The sequence below is a fragment of the Triturus cristatus genome, chromosome 7, assembly GCF_964204655.1.
Source record: "Triturus cristatus chromosome 7, aTriCri1.1, whole genome shotgun sequence".
NCBI classification, from domain to species: Eukaryota; Metazoa; Chordata; class Amphibia; order Caudata; family Salamandridae; genus Triturus; species Triturus cristatus.
In genome coordinates, this window is record NC_140590.1 from 87112877 (window position 1) to 87137819 (window position 24943).

Sequence of the window (24943 nt, forward strand, 5' to 3'; positions counted from 1 at the left end):
GGCGGAGAACCAAGATATACCGCACCATTTGTCGCATGTGAATGAGGGTCTTTGATATCCCAGAACCCTAGACCCTGGTATTAACAGTATCTGTGATGCATTCTCCTCTGATTTCCCCTAGTTTTGAGTGTGCCCATTAAAAGTCTAATTCTACAGTTTATAATTTAAAAATGCAATTCTTTGTGAATCTCAAGAAATGCACTAGGTTTACAGGCTCATCCTTGTGCATTTTCTGCTTAAGTAAGAAGTTAAAACATTTGGCATAGCTCCTATAAGATTCCTCTTCTATAATGAGGCAGTTTCTATGTTTCCAAGTTACAAAGGGTCTGATTTAGATCTTGGCAGACTGGTTACTCCGTAACAATGGCGACGGATATCCTGTCCGCTGAAATATAAATCCCATTAGCCAGATGGATAAATGTAAATGTTTGAAAATCTGTTTTAGTCCTGAAAATGGCTCTAGATTACAAAAGTCTTAAGCAGAAACATATATAGACTTAATAGTACATTTTAGCAGCCGTTGTGTACCTACTGCCTGGGACCCCATTTACTTGAAACTTCCTACTTACCAGAGGTAGTTTCGGTGTATTTAGTATAACAAATATCAGAGGGGCTGGGGCAGGTAACATTAGGGGTCGTGCAGTCTATGTTGCTGGTACATTCCACACAGGAGAGGGCTTCGCCTGGAAGATAAAAATGGAGAAACTTTGTGTTAATCTCACATACACATTATAATCTCCCTCTGTCTCCACTATTATGAGTGAAATAATTAATGGCAAACACAAATTTATTCAAGGTTAAAGGCCTGATTCGCAAAAGCTTTTTTTCCCCATTTGGGAAGCAAGTAAAAAAAACAAAAAAAAAAAAAACGGTGTGGTAACCCAATTCAGCAAACTCCACCCAAATGAGTGCAGATGCATTGCGCACACGTAGGTGTGCATAGCTTAGGACTTTCTCATTGGCTTTGGAAGGGGTCAGCCAGGAGGGCCTCCCATATTTAGGAGCTTGTCCGTAATTCAGAAAGGGATGCAGGTAAAATTACCACGTGGCCCTCCTTCCCCTTTACCCCCCTTTGTATAGCGCAAGCCAGGTACAGAGGAATATGCAAGGCAGATGGGGCACAGCTTCTGATCCTGGTCTCTTGTGGAGTCCCCACGTGCTGCAGGAGCCAAGTCAAGCTTTTTGCCTGGTTCACTGCCTGTGTTGGAAATGTGCTTTCAGAGGTGAATCCCATCCTGTAAAAATCCATGACATCACCCACCTGGGGTAAAGCAGAGAGGTTATTGACCCCAGGTTGCCTCTCTACCGCGATAAACAAGGGTGATGGTGCAGATGGATAACCAAGGCCCTGACTCCCAATAGGTCAGGGTATTGTGAGGTATTTCACACTCGATTAATACCAATACCCCGATATTTAACTCAAATTTCACTTAAAATAAGTAATAACATGCAGAATTGGTATTGAACACAACAAAGTGTGCATTTCTCTTTTTTTCCAAGCATTTTTTTCCCCCCATTGGTTAATTTTTCTAGGTCTGACCTGCAGAAGTCGATCTATGGTAAAATGCGATGGGTGTAACAGTAATTGCACAACTCAGAATTCCGATTGTTGTGCAAAGATCTGTTTGCACATGGATCAGTATTTGTCTCTAGGCTCTAAATTAGGGCTTTAGTATCAGCCATGAGCCTGACTTTTATGCAAAGATGGTGGCATGTACACCCCTTGTACGGATGGTCCATACCTTCTACAATCTGAAGATTCCCTCTGAACCAAGGCGTCTGCATGCAGGCCCATTGCACACCATGGGGTGTGAACCAAGGCGTCGGCATGCAGGCCCTTTGCAAACCATGGTGTGTGAACCAAGGCGTCTGCATGCAAGCCCATTGCACACCATGAGGTGTGAACCAAGGCGTCTGCATGCAAGCCCATTGCACACCATGGTGTGTGAACCAAGGCGTCTGCATGCAAGCCCATTGCACACCATGAGGTGTGAACCAAGGCGTCTGCATGCAGGCCCATTGCACACCATGGTGTGTGAACCAAGCGTCTGCATGCAGGTCCATTGCACACCCTGAGGTGTGAACCAAGGCGTCTGCATGAAGGTCCATTGCACAACATGGTGTGTGAACCAAGGCGTCTGCATGCAGGTCCATTGTACACCATGGGGTGTGAACCAAGGCGTCTGCATGCAGGCCCATTGCATACCATGAGGTGAACCAAGGCATCTGCATGAAGGTCCATTGCACAACATGGTGTGTGAACCAAGGCGTCTGCATGCAGGTCCATTGCACACCATGGGGTGTGAACCAAGGCATCTGCATGCAGGCCCATTGCACACCATGGTGTGTGAACCAAGGCGTCTGCATGCAGGTCCATTGTACACCATGGGGTGTGAACCAAGGCGTCTGCATGCAGGCCCATTGCACACCATGAGGTGAACCAAGGCGTCTGCATGCAGGCCCATTGCACACCATGAGGTGAACCAAGGCGTCTGCATGCAGGCCCATTGCACACCATGAGGTGTGAACCAAGGCGTCTGCATGCAGGCCCATTGCACACCATGGGGTGTGAACCAATGCATCTGCATGCAGGCCCATTGCACACCATGGTGTGTGAACCAAGGCGTCTGCATGCAGGCCCATAGCACACCATGGTGTGTGAACCAAGGCGTCTGCATGCAGGCCCATTGCATACCATGAGCTGTGAACCAAGGCGTCTGCATGCAGGCCCATTGCACACCGTGAGATGCATGCAGGCCCATTGCACACCATGAGGTGTGAACCAAGGCGTCTGCATGCAGGTGTGAGAAGTTGGCCTGGCATATGCTGGTCACTAGTTATAGTGGCCACCTTGCACCAGTCCAATTCGACTCTTATGGTAGATAGGTTTAAGACAACCTTTTAAAGAAAGCTATCCTAGTGGTAGCTGTGGAGAGCAGCCTTCAGGCTAAGTCTCTGAGGAATGTAAAGCAGCTTGTTTTACCTTATAATCTCTTGAATTACCAAATGAAAAGGACACCACACAGGTATATATATCAAATATATATGTATTTATTCTTAGATACACTCTACTAATCTCTTTATGAGATTAGAACCCAGATACACATTCAAATGTCAACACTTCTCAATAAATTAAGCACAAATATGGCTGTAGCCCTAGGGGCGTACCAGACCATATACTAAGAAAATGGTTTAACAAACTCGACTTGCAAAATGAAAAGCCCTAGGGCCTTGGGAATCGCTGGGGCTTTACTTCTGCAGTGTTAGCAGGTAAGTAATCAGCCCACGGGAGACGCGTGCAGTGTCTAAACACAGCCGTGGGTTTCCTATTGGTTTCAATGGCACAAGTCGCGGTTTGTAATTTAAAGTTTTAGGGCACTTCGGAGAAGTCAACAAGCAAGCCACTTACAGGGTAAGTATTTCGAGGGCCAACACACACTTGGGCACCGGAGTGCACGAGTTACCTCACCCACGGAAGCCGGGTGCATAGGTGTCTTTTGGTGTCAGGTCGCGATGCTGTTTTCAATGGAGATCACTGAAGACTTGCTGCTTGTGACGACTGGAGAGGTGTCCGCTGGAATCCAAAGATGGATTGGAGTTGAAGAGGACCTGAAAATTGAGGGGACAGAGTTCAAAGTCACTTGCCAGTGACCGGTGGCCAGCAGGATGGATGACCACTGATGTCGCGTCGCTTCAGGTCGTCGATGGTGATTTGTCTCTTCGCTCACGAGGTCCAGGAGAGATCGACGATGACCAGCAGCTGGATTCGGAGGGTCCCACGACGTCTGCAGCTGATGACGGTGTCGGCAACCAGATTGGAGCCAACAAACCTTGGCAACTGCAAGTCTTGTGTGGAGTGAAGATTGAAGATGGTGCAGACCAGCAAGGTCTGATGGACTTACCCAGCGAGGGTAAGTGAGGGCAGGCCCGGAGCAACCAGGAGAGCCCTTGAAGTCGATGAGAGTCTTCGGGTGAGTCACTAGCCAATGGGCAAGCAACCGCGAAGACACCTTTGCAGGAAAAGTTCCACAGGAGCCCACGGTCACTCTGGACGGGGTAGGCCGCTGATTTCGGTACCAGACCTGCTAGGGACTTGGACTACAGATGGTCCAAAAGCACAAGTTCGTAGAACGTGGTTTAGGGTTTGCACTCGAAATCAGTGCACGGTTCCCTGGTATTACTGTTCCTCGTCACTCGTGGGGTCCAGACGCCACAGCTTCGCTGGGGACTCAAAATGGCCGTCAAGAGGTCAGGAAATCCGCTTCAGGGGCCGCAGGGACTTCGGACTCCGGCGGGAGCGGTGAAGTTTGCAACCGTTGATCAAGTTACTGGTGCCTGCCAAGCAGGGGAGTCACTCCTTGACTCCAAGGTAGATTCTTCAGTCTTCCAGAGATAGTGGAACGTCGAAGGGCCAGGATTCTTCTTTGTAGAGCGTCGTCCAGGTATAATCTGAATTGCATTGGCAATGCTTGGTATCTTATAGTGAAGATAGGGGAGGGACTAGCTCTATGACCACTCCTCTAGGAGGGTCAGGGTAGTGGGTGGTTACACCCACTTCCCTTTGTCCAGTTTCGCGCCAGAGCAGGGGCAGGTAGCCCCTGAACCGGTTTGAGCTGGCATATGCACAGAGGAGCCTACTGCTCCCCCAGTGCAGGACTTCAAAGGCACTCTAAGAGTGCACCCACCCAGCTCCAATACACTAAATCCTGTCTGGGAGGTGGTGACACCTCCCTGTGACAGGATACCCTTTGTTGGGCCTCCTCCACTGCGAGTTTCGGTCAGCAGCAGGAGGGCAGCCCAGTGTCTGTGCTGGTGGCATCCATTTTGTTGATGCCAGGGCTCTAGAAGATTTCTACCGTTTAGTACAGTGGGTACATGTCGTCCCCTCTAGAAGGGTGGGATCATACTCCCACACCAGTTACTGGTGTGGGGGTATGATTCCAAGTTGTTTGACACCAAACACGACATGTTTTGATGCAGTCATTCAAAAGTTAGCATTTACCGCGAGGTTATAATGCACTTAGAGTATATGGTTTAACCGCATCCACAAACAGCAGCAGAGAATAGACTGCCAGCTGCAGAGGAGTCCTGCTCATGCAGAAGCACCCCCTCACATAGTAAACCAAGCACCCTGCCCTCAGGATTGTTAGGGCCTGCAAGAGGGGTGACTAATAGGTTTATATGTGTGTATGGTGAGATATAGGAACCTATACCTCTGTGAGGAGTGCTAACACTACCTCACACAGGCTGCAGTAGCAGGCCTGTGGTGTCAGATTGTGAATGCTTCCCAGGGGTGGCATAATACATGCTGCAGCCCCTGGTAGGCCTGTGGAGTACCAATGCCCTAGGTACCTAAGGTACCATATACTAGGGGCTCATAAGGTACCACAGTATCCAATCACTAGTGCATCTAATATGCACACCAAGTGGTTTAGAGAGATCAGTGAGACTGGAGCCCTGATTAGCAGGGACCCAGCCAGACTATAGTCAGAAACCAGTGTATACATCAGAAAACAAGCATTTGCAATGCAATAGGTCTCGCATTTATAAGAGTTTGAGCTATTGGCATTGTAAAATTACAATGCCTTTTATTTATGTTTTGGTTTTAAAACAAATAAAAGGCATTGTCATTTACAATGTTCAACAAAGGGAAGGAGAGTGAAAGGTGGGCTATTTTTATAGAGGTCCTACACATAGGCCCTAAGTAACTGTATCAACAAGAGATGTGTAGTTCCTACAGGATGAGAAGTCAAAGGGGAATAAAGTATTCCATACCCAGACTTTAACCTAGTGAATGTAGGTGCACAAGGGAAGGGAATCCCTTAAGGGTGGAACTAAAACCCTCACACACCCAGCAAGCTAGGTGTCATGCTTCATCATCTGGGTTCTGCTCCTCGTCGGGTCGGCGGTGCAATACCCGACGGGCACCCATACAGGGGCTCTTTGTCGGAGATCTTTTGTTCCCTGCCGTATGGTGCATGCGTGTGAGGGCCCGGGAGTGTAGATGTAAGTGATTTAAAAGAGGTTGGTTAATCTGAAAGAAAAGTTTATTGGCTCAGTCAACCACCTAATTAAAAAGGGGGTGAGTGGCGTAAAAGCTATATATGCTCACAACGGAGGAGTGGCTAGCTACGCTCGACTCTTCTGGTCAACATGTTTCGCGCCCAGTTAGTCAGAAGGCTCTCGTGGCGCTTCGTCAGGACCTATAATACTAAAGTGAAGTGTGCTCAAAAAAACTATCTACAGTGTGGTGAGAAAAACAAGGGTGAGAACTAATATGTTCGTCAACCCTTAATAGGCGCCCCTACCTTATGTATTCGCTTAAAAGGGGGTCACCTAGGGAAAGAAAAATTGGGAGAAATATGAACCAAAAAGCCACCCTTGGCAACTGTAAGGCATTATATCACACAGGTTAGTCGATCACCACTAGTTAAGTAAAGTAGTGATCCATTTAATATACTCCAGATTGTAAATTGTACTGGATTCCTATCAGTTTCCTAGTCAATTAATAAATACATGACGTAAGACAAGGTAGGGCAAGGTAAAAAACGGTTAAAACAAGCAGTGTAGCAAGGTTCTGGTTGGAAGCACAACCATTGTTACAATTATAGACAAAAAGTCATGGATACGCATGGACTCACCATTTCATATTATAAAAAACTCATCATCAGGTGCATGGCGCGTCAACAGGGGGAGAAACACATTCGTTCCCTATGGTATAATGGTGTTATGGAGAAAGGTAGAGGCATAGACAGATATCACATCCACAAAGTCACAAGAGAGAGATCTCCATCTTAAGTATCTCAAAAACATATTATTTGAGCGTGTGACACCTCTCGTGTGCAATAGTACTCTGATCTGTAATGTGGTTGACCAGGTGCAGTTAACCGGGGGTGGGGCAGAGATGTGCAAGTCCCGATTGGTTCATAACAAGGCTATGATCAATGGTAGTGAATCGAAGTGGACGATTCTAACTCAGTGTGTGCCTGAATTTAGACTTAGCATTTCTTCGCAAAATAACCCTGTGTAAATGTGCGTGTCGAAGTGGTCACATGCGAGCAATTCAGACGTGTCCCGATGGTGGACAGTGATCCGAAAATAGGTTCGAAAATACTAGGTGTGTCTAGAACGCCCCAAAGAGACTCGGGTATTAGAAACCCACCCTCCAAACCGAGCATCGAGGCACCCATGGTGTACTTACTTAGCAAACATCCCCTGGAGGCGAGTAAACCTGCCCGCGTCGCCGAACCCGGAAGCTGGATAGTGGGTCGGTGACGCTATTATTTATTCAGGCCAGGATAGGTTGTGAGCCTAACACGTGATTGGTAGCGAACCAATCACTGTCTTGAAAAAAAATTTTTTGATTGGCCAATGGTTGGAGCTGTGTGACGTAGATACGTCTATGGCAATGGAAGGTAAATGAATGTGTATCATGCCGGGTTTGTGAAGGTCATTTATCGTGGGCGCCATGTTGTACCGGGCAAAATGTGGTGCATACCACGTAGAGGGACTGATGTAATTGCCCGTGGTGTAAATGCGTCTGTAGCAATGAGAAGTAAATAAATGTATATCATGCTGGAATAAAGAAAGTCATTTTTCATGGGCGCCATGTTGTAATGGGCAAAATGTGGTGCATACCACGTAATGGGACTGAAATAAATGCCCCTCTAGCGAGCGACGCTAGTCATGTGTGTATGCTGTTAATGACGAATATCTCTCAAACAAGAACCCCACAGATACTGTTTTTTGTAGGTGGTTCATACCCGACCTAGTGAGTAAGGAGACCAAAAACGGGGGCCATGATATAATGGTGTTGGTCTGTAATACCAAGCAGGTTGTTAAACTGATACAGTCATGAGCAAAAATAAGAAATATATATATTGAATATATAGTGATGCCCGCATCAATCTGTAATATGGTCACTGGATCTTAGACCCATGGTTTGTCGTACAGAGGTGGGTCAATGTTGAAGACAAAGTATCAGTAGGAACATAAGGTGGTACATGTGCTAACCTGCCCTCTCAACATTATCGGCAGGAAAAGACTCCTATCGATTAGATATCGTTGACCAAGGTATATCATCGTTGAGGCCAAGTCTATCCAACGAGAGGCGATGTACCCAGCGTTGTTCTAGCCTGAAAAGGGAATGTTGAGACATGACAGGCTGGCTCTCAAGGACAATCCAACGTAGATCAGTCGGGCTGTGTTTGCATGCAAGGTAATGACTGTAAAGTTTCGTGTTGGTTTTACCACATCTAATGTTGCTTTTATGTTCGGTGATGCGTGTTTTCACAGTTCGTGTCGTCATCCCTATATAGTGGAGACCACAAGGGCAAATTAGTAAATAGATACAGTTCGTGGAATTACAATTTGTATGTCTTTTGAGGGCCCATTCGAAAGAGTCAGTGAGGCGAATAGATTTTGCCACAATGGTTTGCCCGCAGCAGGAGCACCCTCCGCAAGTGTAATGCCCCTGTACAGGGGGAAGATTCCAGAGGGTGTTATGTGCTGAACTTATTTGTTTTTTCGGTCTCGTGTGTATCAGGGTGTCCTTCAAATTGTTGGTCCTTTTAAAAGCGAACCGTGGTGGGGGAATCATAAGTGTACCTGCGGATAGTATTCCCCAATGTTTCTTTATCACTTTTTTGAGGTTGTTGGACTCTGGTGTGAAGGATGTGACACATGTGATGATCTCTCTAGTGTCTTTTGGTCTTACTTCCAAGAGCGCCTCACGGTTGTTATTTCTGGCTCTCTTCATTGAGTTGTAAATCACTCGGGGAGGGTAGCCTCTTTGAGTCAAGTTCCCTGAGAGAATGTTGGCCTCAATTTTGTAGTCTGTGACAGAACTACAATTTCTCCTGAGTCGAAGGAATTGGCCAAAAGGCAAGTTATCGCGCAGGGCTTTGGGGTGATGACTGTTATAGAGGAGTAAACTGTTCTTATCAGTGGGTTTTCTGTAGAGAGTAGTGCTTAACCCTGTGGGTGTCAATCTGATGTTTAAATCCAGGAAAGGGATATCTGAGTCAGAGATATGACTTGTGAATTTCAAAAACTACCAATCACGTGTTAGGCTCACAACCTATCCTGGCCTGAATAAATAATAGCGTCACCGACCCACTATCCAGCTTCCGGGTTCGGCGACGCGGGCAGGTTTACTCGCCTCCAGGGGATGTTTGCTAAGTAAGTACACCATGGGTGCCTCGATGCTCGGTTTGGAGGGTGGGTTTCTAATACCCGAGTCTCTTTGGGGCGTTCTAGACACACCTAGTATTTTCGAACCTATTTTCGGATCACTGTCCACCATCGGGACACGTCTGAATTGCTCGCATGTGACCACTTCGACACGCACATTTACACAGGGTTATTTTGCGAAGAAATGCTAAGTCTAAATTCAGGCACACACTGAGTTAGAATCGTCCACTTCGATTCACTACCATTGATCATAGCCTTGTTATGAACCAATCGGGACTTGCACATCTCTGCCCCACCCCCGGTTAACTGCACCTGGTCAACCACATTACAGATCAGAGTACTATTGCACACGAGAGGTGTCACACGCTCAAATAATATGTTTTTGAGATACTTAAGATGGAGATCTCTCTCTTGTGACTTTGTGGATGTGATATCTGTCTATGCCTCTACCTTTCTCCATAACACCATTATACCATAGGGAACGAATGTGTTTCTCCCCCTGTTGACGCGCCATGCACCTGATGATGAGTTTTTTATAATATGAAATGGTGAGTCCATGCGTATCCATGACTTTTTGTCTATAATTGTAACAATGGTTGTGCTTCCAACCAGAACCTTGCTACACTGCTTGTTTTAACCGTTTTTTACCTTGCCCTACCTTGTCTTACGTCATGTATTTATTAATTGACTAGGAAACTGATAGGAATCCAGTACAATTTACAATCTGGAGTATATTAAATGGATCACTACTTTACTTAACTAGTGGTGATCGACTAACCTGTGTGATATAATGCCTTACAGTTGCCAAGGGTGGCTTTTTGGTTCATATTTCTCCCAATTTTTCTTTCCCTAGGTGACCCTCTTTTAAGCGAATACATAAGGTAGGGGCGCCTATTAAGGGTTGACGAACATATTAGTTCTCACCCTTGTTTTTCTCACCACACTGTAGATAGTTTTTTTGAGCACACTTCACTTTAGTATTATAGGTCCTGACGAAGCGCCACGAGATCCTTCTGACTAACTGGGCGCGAAACATGTTAACCAGAAGAGTCGAGCGTAGCTAGCCACTCCTCCGTTGTGAGCATATATAGCTTTTACGCCACTCACCCCCTTTTTAATTAGGTGGTTGACTGAGCCAATAAACTTTTCTTTCAGATTAACCAACCTCTTTTAAATCACTTACATCTACACTCCCGGGCCCTCACACGCATGCACCATACGGCAGGGAACAAAAGATCTCCGACAAAGAGCCCCTGTATGGGTGCCCGTCGGGTATTGCACCGCCGACCCGACGAGGACCAGAACCCAGATGATGAAGCATGACACCTAGCTTGCTGGGTGTGTGAGGGTTTTAGTTCCACCCTTAAGGGATTCCCTTCCCTTGTGCACCTACATTCACTAGGTTAAAGTCTGGGTATGGAATACTTTATTCCCCTTTGACTTCTCATCCTGTAGGAACTACACATCTCTTGTTGATACAATTGTCATTTACAATGTCAGTAGCATAAACTCGCATAAAAGCAGTGTGTGGAGTACAGCAGTGTGCGGCGTGCAGCAGTGTGCGGCGTGCAGCAGTGTGCGGCATGCAGCAGTGTGCGGCGTGCCGCAGTGTGCGGCGTGCAGCAGTGTGCGGCGTGCAGCAGTGTGCGGCGTGCAGCAGTGTGCGGCGTGCAGCAGAGTGCGGCGTGCAGCAGTGTGAGGCATGCAGCAGTGTGAGGCATGCAGCAGTGTGAGGCATGCAGCGGCGTGCAGCAGTGTGCTGCGTGCAGCAGTGTCGTGCAGCATGCAGCAGTGAGTAATGCAGCAGTGTGCAGCAGTGTGTGGCGTGCAGCAGTGTGCGGCGTGCAGCAGTGTGTGACGTGCAGCAGTGTGCGACGTGCAGCAGTGTGCGACGTGCAGCAGTGTGCGACGTGCAGCAGTGTGAGGCGTGCAGCAGTGTGAGGCGTGCAGCAGTGTGAGGCGTGCAGCAGTGTGAGGCGTGCAGCAGTGTGAGGCGTGCAGCACTGTTTCGTGTAGCATTGTGCGGCGTGCAGCAGTGTATGGCAAGCAACTTACACCGTTTTCCTTCTTGTATAGCAGGGACTGGAGAAAAGCAGATTTGACTCCAAATGTTATTTCATTAAATCTTTTTGCTTAAGACAAAAAGGAGTTTATGCAATCTGAGATAATGCAAACTGTTTTTCCCTCAAACATCGTCTCATCTTTTACAGTTCAAAATGGGAGCAAAATGCATTTATCTTCTTCTTTATTTAAAAATCAAAAAAATGAGAACATTCTATTTATTTCATTTGCTTTTTGTCCTGGTGGAAATATGCATATAAAAACAAGCAAAATATATGGCGTAAAACCTAGGTCGAATTACAGTGATGTTGGTTTAATGGTTCTGGTTCAATTTTTCACCGATATTTACAGATTATACAGTTAGCGTGTGTCCAGGTGCAAGTGTAAATGGCTACATTTCACCCCTGCAGTCTATGTTATCTGGAAATGACTGGGTCAAAATTGTGTCTGCACCAGTGATGGCTAGCCTCATGTTTCCACATTTCCATCTTACAAGTAACAAAAATAGAGCAAAACACTTTACTCCATTTTTGGCCCAATGCAAACATCTTTCCAAAAACATGATTGCAGGAAAACCTCTTTGTTTAATTCCGAGTGAAGCAAGGAACAAATATCGTGTAAAATCAATGTGCAATTCTTTTGCACTGGTGCAAAGTTTACGTAATGTGCCACATGACAATCAAGCACACGAACAAAGAAATAGGAGATTTGTGTCCTGCAAGCTGTCTGGGGACACTCCCGCGGGCTGGTTGTTTATGTGCCGGGCGTAAAGACACGGACAAGGAGAGGCAGTGAAAAGCTGGGGCAGTGTAGGAATGCAGCGCCCCTTTTTTAGGTCGAGGACGTCCGGTCTGCCGAAAGGCAGAACCGGAAGTCGGAGATTTAATGACTTGGAGAAGAGGGGCTTGAACCCGCCCCTGTTCTCCATTGGCTGGCCTCTTGAATGCTGGCCAGCCATTGGAGAAGAGGTCAGTCATTCAGATTAGGCCCCGTCCTTTTCGGATTGGGGGGCGTGTTTTTTGCAAGAAGTCTCAAGGAGGAGACAACAGCAAAACACGCCCCCGAATCCGAAAACGACGCTGCCTTTCTCCGAGGCATTTCTGCTGTGCCTCGGAGAAAGGCGCACTGCTAGGGCCGCTTCGGAGTGGGACCTGGGCAGAGTGGTCTAGAGAGCAGAAGGAAAGTTGGTAGTGAGGGTAGTGGAGACCTATTCTAAATTGAGATCCCTACCACAGCATAGCTTCTGATGGCCCTATCCACTTAATGCATCTGGTAAACGTCGTGTGTGGCATCTCTAACTATTCCTATTTTTTTTTTATCCTGCAGCACTTTGACTTCTGACACTTGTCATTTTTCTTTTCTCGTCATAACTATGGGTGCAAGTCCCAGAATGCAAAATGCTTGTGTTTAGAAATCCAGCCGTGTCTAAAGGTGCCATTCGAGCGGACCTCGAGAAACGGGTCTGATGTGCCAGTGTTTTGTTCACATGGTTAGTCAGTTTCGGAAATTATGCCCCCTTGTGGTTTGGTTTTTAATCGTAAACAAAGATTATCAGTGCACATCAGGGTGGCGGTCGGGTTCCCCAACCGGACATGGAACCAGCATCCATTCCCTACATGGGAAGGCGCCGAGGGGAGGCCTGGTGTCCCCCTAAATCAAGGCCTCATGATGAAAACCACCCAGCCGCACGGCACAGAGCGGCAGGGCCGCTTCTTGACATCCTCTTCCTCAGGGTGCGGGTAATGAGTACTGAAAGGTGTGATTGCATAGCAGCAGGCCAGGTAATCAGCCCCCTGATTTCCCTGTAATAACTTAAGATCCCTTGGAAATCGGATCCGGGGACTGGATGAAATTATGCCCAGGAGCCGCTATCCCTTTCAAGTAAGACGCCCTCACAATTAACCCGGATAAGGCCAAGCTCTGGAGATATAGGACATGGCAGAAAGATATGAGGCCGCTGACAGGGCTGGACGGGTCGCTGGGAGGCTTTCTACTTCATCAGCAATTTTAAACGTCAGATTTGTGTGTGCCACTCAACCATTAAATTCGATCATTTATGTAGCAAAGAAAATAAAAGTAATTGTCGCTTGCAGATTTTAACTCTCAATGTCTTCAGTCTCTCACATCAACATTTGTGCACGCTCTCTCGGCTCGCGGGTCATCGTTACACAATTCAAGCTGTTTTACCGAGCGCCAGGCACGTTTTACGAAAACCACCTCCTCCCTCACAAACATTTATTTTATAGAACTCTGGTTGCTCTGCCACAATGAACCGTTCTTGGACTAAGGTCTCCGCTCTGGCAAACAGTACTTCGACCTCCTTAACTTCCTTTTATGTTGTGGTGCTACAACTCGGCGTCTTGCCTCATTTCCGGTTCTAGTTTTGCGTCGAAATGAATTTTGATGGCAAAATGTGGCATGGAACATTCACCACTCCAACTCGACAGATTAAGAAATATATCCCAAATTATATATAACAGTCGGTAGACGCATGCCTCTACAGTGTTCTCTTATATTTTGAAACCAGAATTGGTCAAGTTCGTATCCTTTCAAAGTTCCCTTTTCAAACAATCATTATCAACGCCAAGTCTGGCCCTGGCACGGTAGTGCGATTTTTGTTTAGTATTAATAAAATGTGACACTTCAGACAGCAGTTTCAGCAGAGAGGACAAAGAAGGAAAGGGCATGGAATCCAAATACAGAAACTGAAACTTCTCTATCAAGGGGAAACATCACTGCCAAAGTTCAGAGCTTGTGAAAAAGCGACCAGCGAAATCACTTGCTAGTTAATGTTCGGGGGGGGGGGGGGGGGGGCTGAATCTTTAAACAGTAGGCAGAGTGGCGCTGATTTCGGGGGTGGGGGGGCTGAATCTAGGCAGAGTGGAGCTGCGGGGGTTCTTAGAAGGGGTGAAGCAACAGCGAGGCCTCATTAACATGCAAATGGTCTTTTTAAAGACCTGTGAAGTGCTCAGGCGCGGCTTTGTGTCTGCCCGGAAAGCGGTCTCATCCCGGGCTGCCACACACTACGAGGGGGGGGGGGGGCTGAAGCCCTTTGAGTTCAATGGGTGTTGCGCGCCTGATCACAGGTAAATGCGGGAGAGAACGGGGTTGTTGAGCAGGGCCGGGCTGGCTTGCCCGGGCATTGGGCGTTTCCTGTAGCAAAAGTGCTTCACAGTTAACCTCCCCCATGACCCTCCAGCTGGTCCGACATAATTGCCAGGCCTACTTTGGGGTTCCAGTTCGGCCCTGTTGTTGAGTATCCTACCCAGGGCTTTAAGTGGGATACAAAAAAAATGGGTGGGGGTGGGGGGCGGTGTTGCGCGGGGTCTATACGACTTGTATTTTGCTTTCTCTTTTGTCATTGCATCCAGGCATAATGATACAACAAGTAACATGATACCTACAACAAGTTAGGACTATTGGCTTTGTCAATCGTTGTTAGTTGCATAAGATAAATTAGCAGTAACTGTGGCTTGTATATAATATTGAAAAAGCATCCACTTGAAGCCCTAGTGACACCACGACAACGTTACTGCTCCTGAGTTTCAAAAAGAGACAACAATATAATCATGCAGTGGCTGAACTCGACAGATTAAGAAATATATCCCAATTTATATATAACAGTCGGTAGACGCATGCCTCTACAGTGTTCTCTTATATTTTGAAACCAGAATTGGTCAAGTTCGTATCCTTTCAAAGTTCCCTTTTCAAACAATCATTATCAACGCCAAGTCTGGCCCTGGCACGGTAGTGCGATTTTTGTTTACTATTAATAAAATTTGACACTTCAGACAGCAGTTTCAGCAGAGAGGACAAAGATGGAATGGGGGCTGCGCACTGAAGTTGACGAGGAGGGAGTGGGAGGGGGGAGTGGTGGCGGGCACAGTGCAAATGGTGTGCACTTTGATGTCCTCAGTGCCCGCGGGGCTCACTGAGGACATTAAAGCAAGTGATCAGGCAGTGCTTTTCAGGCTGCCAAATGGTGCGCGCGCCCGGGGCACATGCACTGTATTTGGAGGCCTGAAAAGCACTGTTTGCACTTCCAAAACTCGCTTACTATATGTCTCGCCAGAGCAGCGCTAAAGCGCTGTCTCAGCCGAGACCTAAAAAGTGGGGGCAACATAAGTGCAGATCCTACTCTCCTACAGCAGGCCCATTGCACACCATGAGGTGTGAACCAAGGCGTCTGCATGCAGGCCCATTGCACACCATGAGGTGTGAACCAAGGTGTCTGCATGCAGGCCCATTGCACACCATGAGGTGTGAACCAAGGTGTCTGCATGCAGGCCCATTGCACACCATGAGGTGTGAACCAAGGTGTCTGCATGCAGGCCCATTACACACCATGAGACCAAGGCATCTGCATGCAGGCCCACTGCACACCATGATGAGCATTGTGTGCAACAGTGGTCCTGGCATAACATTTCCAATCCCTATGCAAACTCGCTTTTGCAGGGATCTGAATTTAAAGCACTGGGTGTGGTAAATATCACACCCCTGTAGTTTTCCCCAGGTGAATTCCAGCAGGTTTAATCTACCGAAATGTAGAGGGATAAAAATGTGTGGGTAATACAGAGATAACGTGGAATGATCATTACGTGGCGCCTGTAGAAATAAACTTAAAAGCGACGGATTCCAAGTTCCAATCTCTAGAGCTTCAACTACCACTTCAGGTGCAGAATCTTGCGGCTTGCATCTCCAGACGTGCAAGAAAGACATCCCACTTGGCGGTTATAAATACCTTGGATGGTCTTCCTCTGTATGGGCAAGATGGCAGCTGGAGCAACAACCCATGACGCCCAGCTCTGCTACAGCTTTACTCATTCCAGGTGAATATGTCTGCTGATCGCATGTCTGTAGTTCACCTGTGGACCCCTGTGATCCCATCGGAGCTTAGAGACCCCGAGAAGCATGGCCAGGAATGTATTTAAACCTTACTACGTGTATATGCATCTTCAATGTCTTCGAAAGAGACTGATTCTTATTGCCACAAGTTGTTTGCCATTAGCCTGACAATGGGCACTAGAATGAAGTGTGCTGTGAATGGAAAACACCAATTTTAATAAAATGTCTTAGTGCTACAAATTGCTTATTTCATATATATTTATTGATGTTTAACAACTTAAAAGTTTACGAATGCATTAGCAGCATGAAAGAAGTCCATATAATTATTAGACCTCAAGAATAACCTGAGAGGCTCATCAGACCTGGTATTTACATATTGATAAAGATTAAATATTTATATCAGAAAAGATTCACAAAATGTTTCTAAAATATGATAATTGAAATATTCAGTATGAAAAGTATATAATATTAATAGAAAAAAGAGGCAGTGGAAAAAAAAAGTAATAGGAGAGGAAAAAGAGAAAGGCAGATAAGAGGAGAAAATGAAATAGATTCAAATATAAGAAGTTTTAAATAAAAATTACACACACATATGCATATATAATGTCTCACACACACCGTTGAGAAAAAATACAAATATATTCATTAGATACATAAAAGAAAAGCAGCAAAAACGCATCTGTAGTCATAATGAGGGCTCCCGTTTTGTAGTATTTGTGTTTTTCTAGATTTTCACTTTAAGATGAATCCACTGTTTGCTTGTTTTCCTCATATTCATTGCACTTATGCAGCTCTGGAGCCTGAAAAGCACCAAACGCTGAGGTATATGGAGAGCCTATCAGCCTGGTAGGCCCCCACCCAGGCAGTGAAACAGCCCGAGCCTGGCATGCGAGAGTGCCATCGTGGAAGGCGAGCAGCAGCCCCGGTTTGGCAGACGAGCAAGCTCTCCAGGTGAGCAGGGCACACACAGGGTGCAGCGAGAGGGTGGGAGGGACCTGTACTCTGAGACACTCTGAGGGCACGCGCTCACGATGGAGAGGAGGGGCCATAGCCCCCTGCTGGTTCTGCTTGACCATACACATTCTGTTCAGTTTAATTTGGAAAGCAGTCGCAAATGAGCACCTTAATGTCATTCTTCACATGGGAATGAGTTGCCAATGCCTGTGCTACAGCGACCAAAGGCTGAGTAAGCATGTCAGCTTACCAGGGATTTTGGCTTTACACAACTTTCCGTTTCACCAATCTGACAGGGGGCAAAGGCCAGGTAAAGTTTTCTATAGAGCCCCCCATTAGGGAGGCCCTACGGCCTGCACTGGATATCAGGCAGCCAGGACCAGGACTGACTTTTTAAGAATGGAGAAGGCCAAGCCTGTTTAAAGGAGATTTAGACAGATACCCTTGAGTGAGGTACACTGATGGTCACATGCCAAGACTTTTCAAAGACGTGAAACGTTAGTTTTGTGGGCACACAGAAGTGGGATGTCTAGGTATGCCTGCAGGCTCAGTCTTAATATTCATAATAATTATTATTGAGCATCAAAACTGTTATTATTACTCACATAGTGCCCACCACAATCTGAAGTGCCTCCCTCTTGCCCACATCACCTGGGCATGTACTGGATCAGATTTAAATGGTTGTATCACATTTTAATCAACAACATAAAACCAAGATATTAATACAAAGAATTAACTGGCTTTTGATCGACACATTACAGGTCATGCTATCAGGGAGAGTGATGACCTCTTCATGCTGATGCAAAAAGAAAGGGGGGGGGCTACAAAAATGCACCACGCCCGGAGCTCCAAAATACCCTCATCATACTGTCTTGTGAACCTATTTCATGTGTGCTCCCTTATTCCGGTCTTTGCATTTTTAAGCCAACATCACATTGTAGTTTTGCTTTTTTTTAACATTGTAAGAATGGGCTAAAAAATCCCAGCATGTACAATGTTAATAACGAGAAGAAAAAAACAAAAACACATGGTGTCACACACCACATGGTACCACTTGACAGCTATGTGTGGAGAGAGGTAGGGGTGGGATGGGCTCACCATCAGTCAAGAGAGCAGACAGGATACTGGCTGTGGAATGGGAACATCACCTTCAGCAAGGATGCAGGGAGCATCCGGGTGTCAGAGAGAGAAAACGTGTCCATCAGCCAAGGTAGTACAGAGGCTACAGGGTGGACTATGATGGGAGCTCATCTTCAGCCTTTAGAGCAAAGCAGATATAGGCTACAGAGAGGGAACCTCACCTTCAGCCTGTAGAGCCCAGGCGACACAGGTTACATACCGAGGGAATCTCACCTTCAGCCTGTAGAGAAGCGCAGATACAGGCTACAGAGAGAGGGAACCTCACCTTCAGCCTGTAGAGCCCAGGCGACACAGGTTACATACAGAGGGAACTCGACATTCAGCCTGTAGAGCAGCGCGGATACAGGCTCTAGAGAGAGAGGGAACCTCAGCTTCAGCCTGTAGAGCAGCGCAGATACAGGCTCTAGAGAGAGAGGGAACCTCACCTTCAGCCTGTAGAGAGGGAACCTCACCTTCAGCCTGTAGAGCAGCGCGGATACAGGCTAGAGAGAGGGAACCTCAGCATTAGCCTGTAGAGCAGCGCAGATACAGGCTCTAGAGAGAGAGGGAACCTCACCTTCAGCCTGTAGAGAGGGAACCTCACCTTCAGCCTGTAGAGCAGCGCGGATACAGGCTAGAGAGAGGGAACCTCAGCATCAGCCTGTAGAGCAGCGCGGATACAGGCTCTAGAGAGAGGTAACCTCACCTTCAGCCTGTAGAGCAGCACTGATACAGGCTCTAGAGAGAGGGAACCTCACCTTCAGCCTGTAGAGCAGCGCGGATAGAGGCTAGAGAGAGAGGGAACCTCATTATCAGCCTGTAAAGCAGCGCGGATACAGGCTCTAGAGAGGGAACCTCGGATTTAGCCTGTAGAGCAGCGCGGATAGAGGCTAGAGAGAGAGGGAACCTCAGCATCAGCCTGTAGAGCAGCGCAAATAGAGGCTAGAGAGAAGGAACCTCAGCATCAGCCAATAGAGCAGCGCAAATAGAGGCTAGAGAGAATGGGAAACTCAGCTTCAGCCTGTAAAGCAGCACGAATACAGGCTCTAGAGAGAGAGGGAGCATCAGCCTCTAGAGCAGCGCGGATACAGGCTCTAGAGAGAGAGGGAACCTCACCTTCAGCCTGTAGAGCAGCGCGGATACAGGCTCTAGAGAGGGAGGGAACCTCTGCTTCAGCCTGTGGAGCAGCGCGGATACAGGCTCTAGAGAGAGAGGGAACCTCGGCTTCAGCCTGTAGAGCAGCACTGATACAGGCTCTAGAGAGAGAGAGAGGGAACCTCACCTTCAGCCTGTAGAGAGGGAACCTCAGCATCAGCCTCTAGAGCAGCGCGGATACAGGCTCTAGAGAGAGAGGGAACCTCACCTTCAGCCTGTAGAGCAGCACAGATACAGGCTCTAGAGAGAGGGAACCCCGGCTTCAGCCTGTGGAGCAGCACGGATACAGGCTCTAGAGAGAGAGGGAACCTCGGCTTCAGCCTGTGGAGCAGCGCGGATACTGGCTCTAGAGAGAGAGGGAACCTCGGCTTCAGCCTGTGGAGCAGCGTGGATACTGGCTCTAGAGAGAGAGGGAACCTCGGCTTCAGCCTGTGGAGCAGCGCGGATAGAGGCTCTAGAGAGAGGGAACCTCGGCTTCAGCCTGTGGAGCAGCGCGGATAGAGGCTCTAGAGAGAGGGAACCTCGGCTTCAGCCTGTGGAGCAGCGCGGATAGAGGCTCTAGAGAGAGGGAACCTCGGCTTCAGCCTGTGGAGCAGCACGGATAGAGGCTCTAGAGAGAGAGGGAACCTCACCTTCATCCTGTAGAGCAGCGCGGATACAGGCTCTAGAGAGAGAGGGAACCTCACCTTCAGCCTGTAGAGCAGCGCGGATACAGGCTCTAGAGAGAGAGGGAACCCCGGCTTCAGCACGGATACAGGCTCTAGAGAGAGAGGAAACCTCGGCTTCAGCCTGTGGAGCAGCGTGGATACTGGCTCTAGAGAGAGGGAACCTCGGCTTCAGCCTGTGGAGCAGCGCGGATACTGGCTCTAGAGAGAGGGAACCTCGGCTTCAGCCTGAGGAGCAGCGCGGATACTGGCTCTAGAGAGAGGGAACCTCGGCTTCAGCCTGTGGAGCAGCGCGGATACTGGCTCTAGAGAGAGAGGGAACCTCGGCTTCAGCCTGTGGAGCAGCGCGGATAGAGGTTGTAGAGAGAGGGAACCTCACCTTCAGCCTGTAGAGCAGCGCGGATACAGGCTCTAGAGAGAGGGAACCTCACCTTCAGCCTGTAGAGCAGCGCGGATACAGGCTCTAGAGAGAGAGGGAACCCCGGCTTCAGCCTGTGGAGCAGCACGGATACAGGCTCTAGAGAGAGAGGGAACCCCGGCTTCAGCCTGTGGAGCAGCGCGGATACAGGCTCTAGAGAGAGAGGGAACCCCGGCTTCAGCCTGTGGAGCAGCACGGATACAGGCTCTAGAGAGAGAGGGAACCTCGGCTTCAGCCTGTGGAGCAGCGCGGATAGAGGCTCTAGAGAGAGAGGGAACCTCACCTTCAGCTTGTAGGGCAGCGCGGATACAGGCTCTAGAGAGAGAGGGAACCTCACCTTCAGCCTGTGGAGCAGCGCGGATACAGGCTCTAGAGAGAGAGGGAACCTCGGCTTCAGCCTGTGGAGCAGCGCGGATACAGGCTCTAGAGAGAGAGGGAACCTCGGCTTCAGCCTGTGGAGCACCGCGGATACTGGCTCTAAAGAGAGAGGGAACCTCGGCTTCAGCCTGTGGAGCAGCGCGGATACTGGCTCTAGAGAGAGAGAGAACCTCGGCTTCTGCCTGTGGAGCAGCGCGGCTACTGGCTCTAGAGAGAGAGGGAACCTCGGCTTCAGCCTGTGGAGCAGCGCGGATACTGGCTCTAGAGAAAGAGGGAACCTCGGCTTCAGCCTGTGGAGCAGCGCGGATAGAGGCTAGAGAGAGGGAACCTCGGCTTCAGCCTGTGGAGCAGCGCGGATACAGGCTTTAGAGAGAGAGGGAACCCCGGCTTCAGCCTGTGGAGCAGCGCGGATACAGGCTCTAGAGAGAGAGGGAACCCCGGCTTCACCTGTGGAGCAGCGCGGATACAGGCTCTAGAGAGAGCGGGAACCTCCCCTTCCGCCTGTGGAGCAGCACGGATACAGGCTAGAGAGGGGGGAACCTCAGCTTCAGCCTGTGGAGCAGCGCGGATACCGGCTCTAGAGAGAGAGGGAACCTCGGCTTCAGCCTGTGGAGCAGCGCGGATACTGGCTCTAGAGAGAGAGGGAACCTCGGCTTCAGCCTGTGGAGCAGCGCGGATAGAGGTTGTAGAGAGAGGGAACCTCACCTTCAGCCTGTAGAGCAGCGCGGATACAGGCTCTAGAGAGAGGGAACCTCACCTTCAGCCTGTAGAGCAGCGCGGATACAGGCTCTAGAGAGAGAGGGAACCCCGGCTTCAGCCTGTGGAGCAGCACGGATACAGGCTCTAGAGAGAGAGGGAACCTCTGCTTCAGCCTGTGGAGCAGCGCGGATAGAGGCTCTAGAGAGAGAGGGAACCTCACCTTCAGCTTGTAGAGCAGCGCGGATACAGGCTCTAGAGAGAGGGAACCTCACCTTCAGCCTGTAGAGCAGCGCGGATACAGGCTCTAGAGAGAGAGGGAACCCCGGCTTCAGCCTGTGGAGCAGCGCGGATACTGGCTCTAGAGAAAGAGGGAACCTCGGCTTGTAGCCTGTGGAGCAGCGCGGATAGAGGCTAGAGAGAGGGAACCTCGGCTTCAGCCTGTGGAGCTGCGCGGATACAGGCTCTAGAGAGAGAGGGAACCCCGGCTTCAGCCTGTGGAGCAGCGCGGATACAGGCTCTAGAGAGAGAGGGAACCCCGGCTTCACCTGTGGAGCAGCGCGAATACTGGCTCTAGAGAGAGAGGGAACCCCGGCTTCACCTGTGGAGCAGCGCGAATACTGGCTCTAGAGAGAGAGGGAACCTCGGCTTCAGCCTGTGGAGCAGCGCGGATACAGGCTCTAGAGAGAGGGAACCTCGGCTTCAGCCTGTGGAGCAGCGCGGATACTGGCTCTAGAGAGAGAGGGAACCTCAGCTTCAGCCTGTGGAGCAGCGCGGATACAGGCTCTAGAGAGAGGGAACCTCAGCTTCAGCCTGTGGAGCAGCGCGGATACAGGCTCTAGAGAGAGGGAACCTCAGCTTCAGCCTGTGGAGCAGCGCGGATACAGGCTCTAGAGAGAGAGGGAACCTCGGCTTCAGCCTGTGGAGCAGCGCGGATAGAGGCTAGAGAGAGGGAACCTCAGCTTCAGCCTGTGGAGCAGCGCGGATACAGGCTCTAGAGAGAGGGAACCTCAGCTTCAGCCTGTGGAGCAGCGCGGATACAGGCTCTAGAGAGAGGGAACCTCAGCTTCAGCCTGTGGAGCAGCGCGGATACAGGCTCTAGAGAGAGAGAGGGAACCTCAGCTTCAGCCTGTGGAGCAGCGCGGATACAGGCTCTAGAGAGAGAGAGGGAACCTCAGCTTCAGCCATCAGAGATAACGCGCCTCGAGGAGAGGTAAGGGTCCTTACCTTCCACAAGGAGGGCCGCCAGGATACAGGTGAGAAGAGGCTCAGCTCTCATTATGGCTTCCAGGGTGTTTCCAGAGGTTCGCGTGGGCCGGTGGTTCACAGCTCGGTATATTTATGCGGTGAGGTGCGTGCAGGGCTGCCACAGGTGAGGGTGCGGTGTTTCCAGTGGGGGTGGGGTCTGGAGAGGTGCAGCCGCCCTGCCCCTCCCACCCCGTGCCTCCTCCTTCTAGGAATCGATCTGGGGCTCGGCGGCGCCTGTAGCAATACAGTGTTTGCATAGTAGTGTTTACCGGTCATCCCTCGCGACCTGTCACGTGCTCATGTCGTGGAGGGGCTTCCGCCTTCACGCTGCGGCGCGTCACGGCGGGGCAGCCCTTCACGCTGCACGTGCTGTACGCGTGCCCTCACTTCACAAGAGCGTAGCCGCACTCCTTTAATTCCACTGGTGGCAGCGCTGCCCCTCTCAGCAAATCTACTCTAGAGCGCACTGGCACTTCTCTACAGTGCTGCGGCGATGCAGTACTGGGACCTCTCAGCAGGGTAGCACTACAGTACTGGCACTTCTCTACAGGGCTACTGTAGAGCAGCACTGGCACTTCTTAAGGGCACTGCCATAGCGCAGTACTAGGGCTTCTTAGCAGGGCTTATGCAAAGCAGTACTGGCACTTCTCAAGGGCACTTCCTTATCGTAGTAATGGGACTTCTCAGCAGCAGTGCTATAGAGCAGAACTTGCACTTCTCAAGGACAGTGCCATAGCGCAGTACTGGGACTTCTCAGCAGCACTGCTATAGAGCAGCAATGGCACTTCTCAAGGGCACTGCCATAGCGCAGTACTGGGACTTCTCAGCAGCACTGCTATAGTAGAGCAGCACTGGCACTGCTCAAGGGCACTGCCATAGCGAAGTACTGTAACTGGGCTTCTTAGCAGGGCTGATGCAAGGCAGTACTGCCACTTCTCTCCCGTGCTACTATAGAGCAGCTGTGGAACTTCTTTACCGTGCTGCAAAAGTGCAGTACTGGGACTTCTAAGCAGGTCTGCCACAAAACACCACTGACACTTCTCAGCAGCACTGCAATAGGACCGTACGGGATTTCACAGCTGCGTTGCTATAGAGCAGTACATGTCCTTTCCAACAGCAGCCCTGTTACAGAGCCGCATTAGTACTTCGCAGTAGGAAATATTTGAGCAGATCACAGCAACAGGACAGTACTGACACTTTTAGGCAGCACTGCTGTAGAGTGGTACAGGCACTTCTCAGCAAGACTGATGTTGGGCAGTACTGCCACTGCTCAGTAGCAGTGCAAGAGGGCAGTACTGACACTTCTTACTGGGCTGAAATAAAAAAGTACTCCACTTCTCAGCAGAGAGGCATTTCTACACAGCACTACAAAAGGCAGTATATAGAGACTTGTCAGTAACGCTTCTTTCAATGGGACTGGCTCATTTCAAAAACACTGCAACAAGACAGCACTGGTGTTTCTCAGCAGGGCTGCTTTGTAGCAGTACTAGCATTTATCACAGAGCTACTATATGGCAAAACTCGCTCTTCTTAGACGTGCTGTTAGTGGACAGTACTGGCACTTCTCAATTGGTCTGTATTAAGTAGGGCACCACCCCTCTTCAGGGCTACTGTATGGAAGTGCTGACACTTAGTAGCACTTCAAGTCAGCACTGGCACTTCTTTGTAGCTGCCCTGAGGTAGCACCACTATTTCTCACATAGGTTTCTGTGCTCTAATGGGGCACTACTAGTGACGCTTCACAGCAGAGACCTGTGCGTAAATCCGGCAACACTGGCAAGGAAGCCTGTAAGATACTGGGCAATTAGCTGAGGGTGTGAGAACCCCATTCAATCAATAAACACAATCCTTGTCAGGGGGAACCACAAAAGTTACTAAATAAACCTGTGCTTAACCCTCAGGTAGTCTGGCATATAAACAGTCAAGCTCAATTTAGACGCCATGTTTAAAGTATTTATGCAGCACTGAAACAGAAATAAAGTCAAAACACAACACAAGAAAAACCCTAAACCAATTTAGAATAATAACCTAAAATGTAATAAATGAAATGACACCAACATGATAAAAATCCAATCAGTACAACCAGACTTATGAATTTGTAACCTTTCAGAAAAAAATGGCACCAAGTAGCACAAAGCGCCACTCGCAATTATTTGGTTACACTGGACTGGGTCAAACTCACACATTTACGCTGACGCTGCAGTGGACCACG

General features: G+C 49.0%; 1 protein-coding gene across 1 annotated transcript in view; it reads right to left on the bottom strand.

The window, feature by feature from the left end:
* LOC146808887 (phospholipase A2 inhibitor gamma subunit B-like) overlaps window positions 1-23012 on the bottom strand; it is a 100903-nt gene extending 77891 nt beyond the window's left edge. Inside the window, exons 1-2 of the mRNA XM_085615698.1 lie at window positions 22711-23012; window positions 570-683 (exon numbers count right to left, since the gene is read on the bottom strand). Of these exons, the coding sequence (XP_085471824.1) occupies window positions 570-683; window positions 22711-22762 (166 nt within the window). The 5' untranslated portion in view covers window positions 22763-23012. The remainder of the gene's footprint in view (window positions 1-569; window positions 684-22710) is intronic.
* Window positions 23013-24943: the final 1931 nt, after the last annotated feature.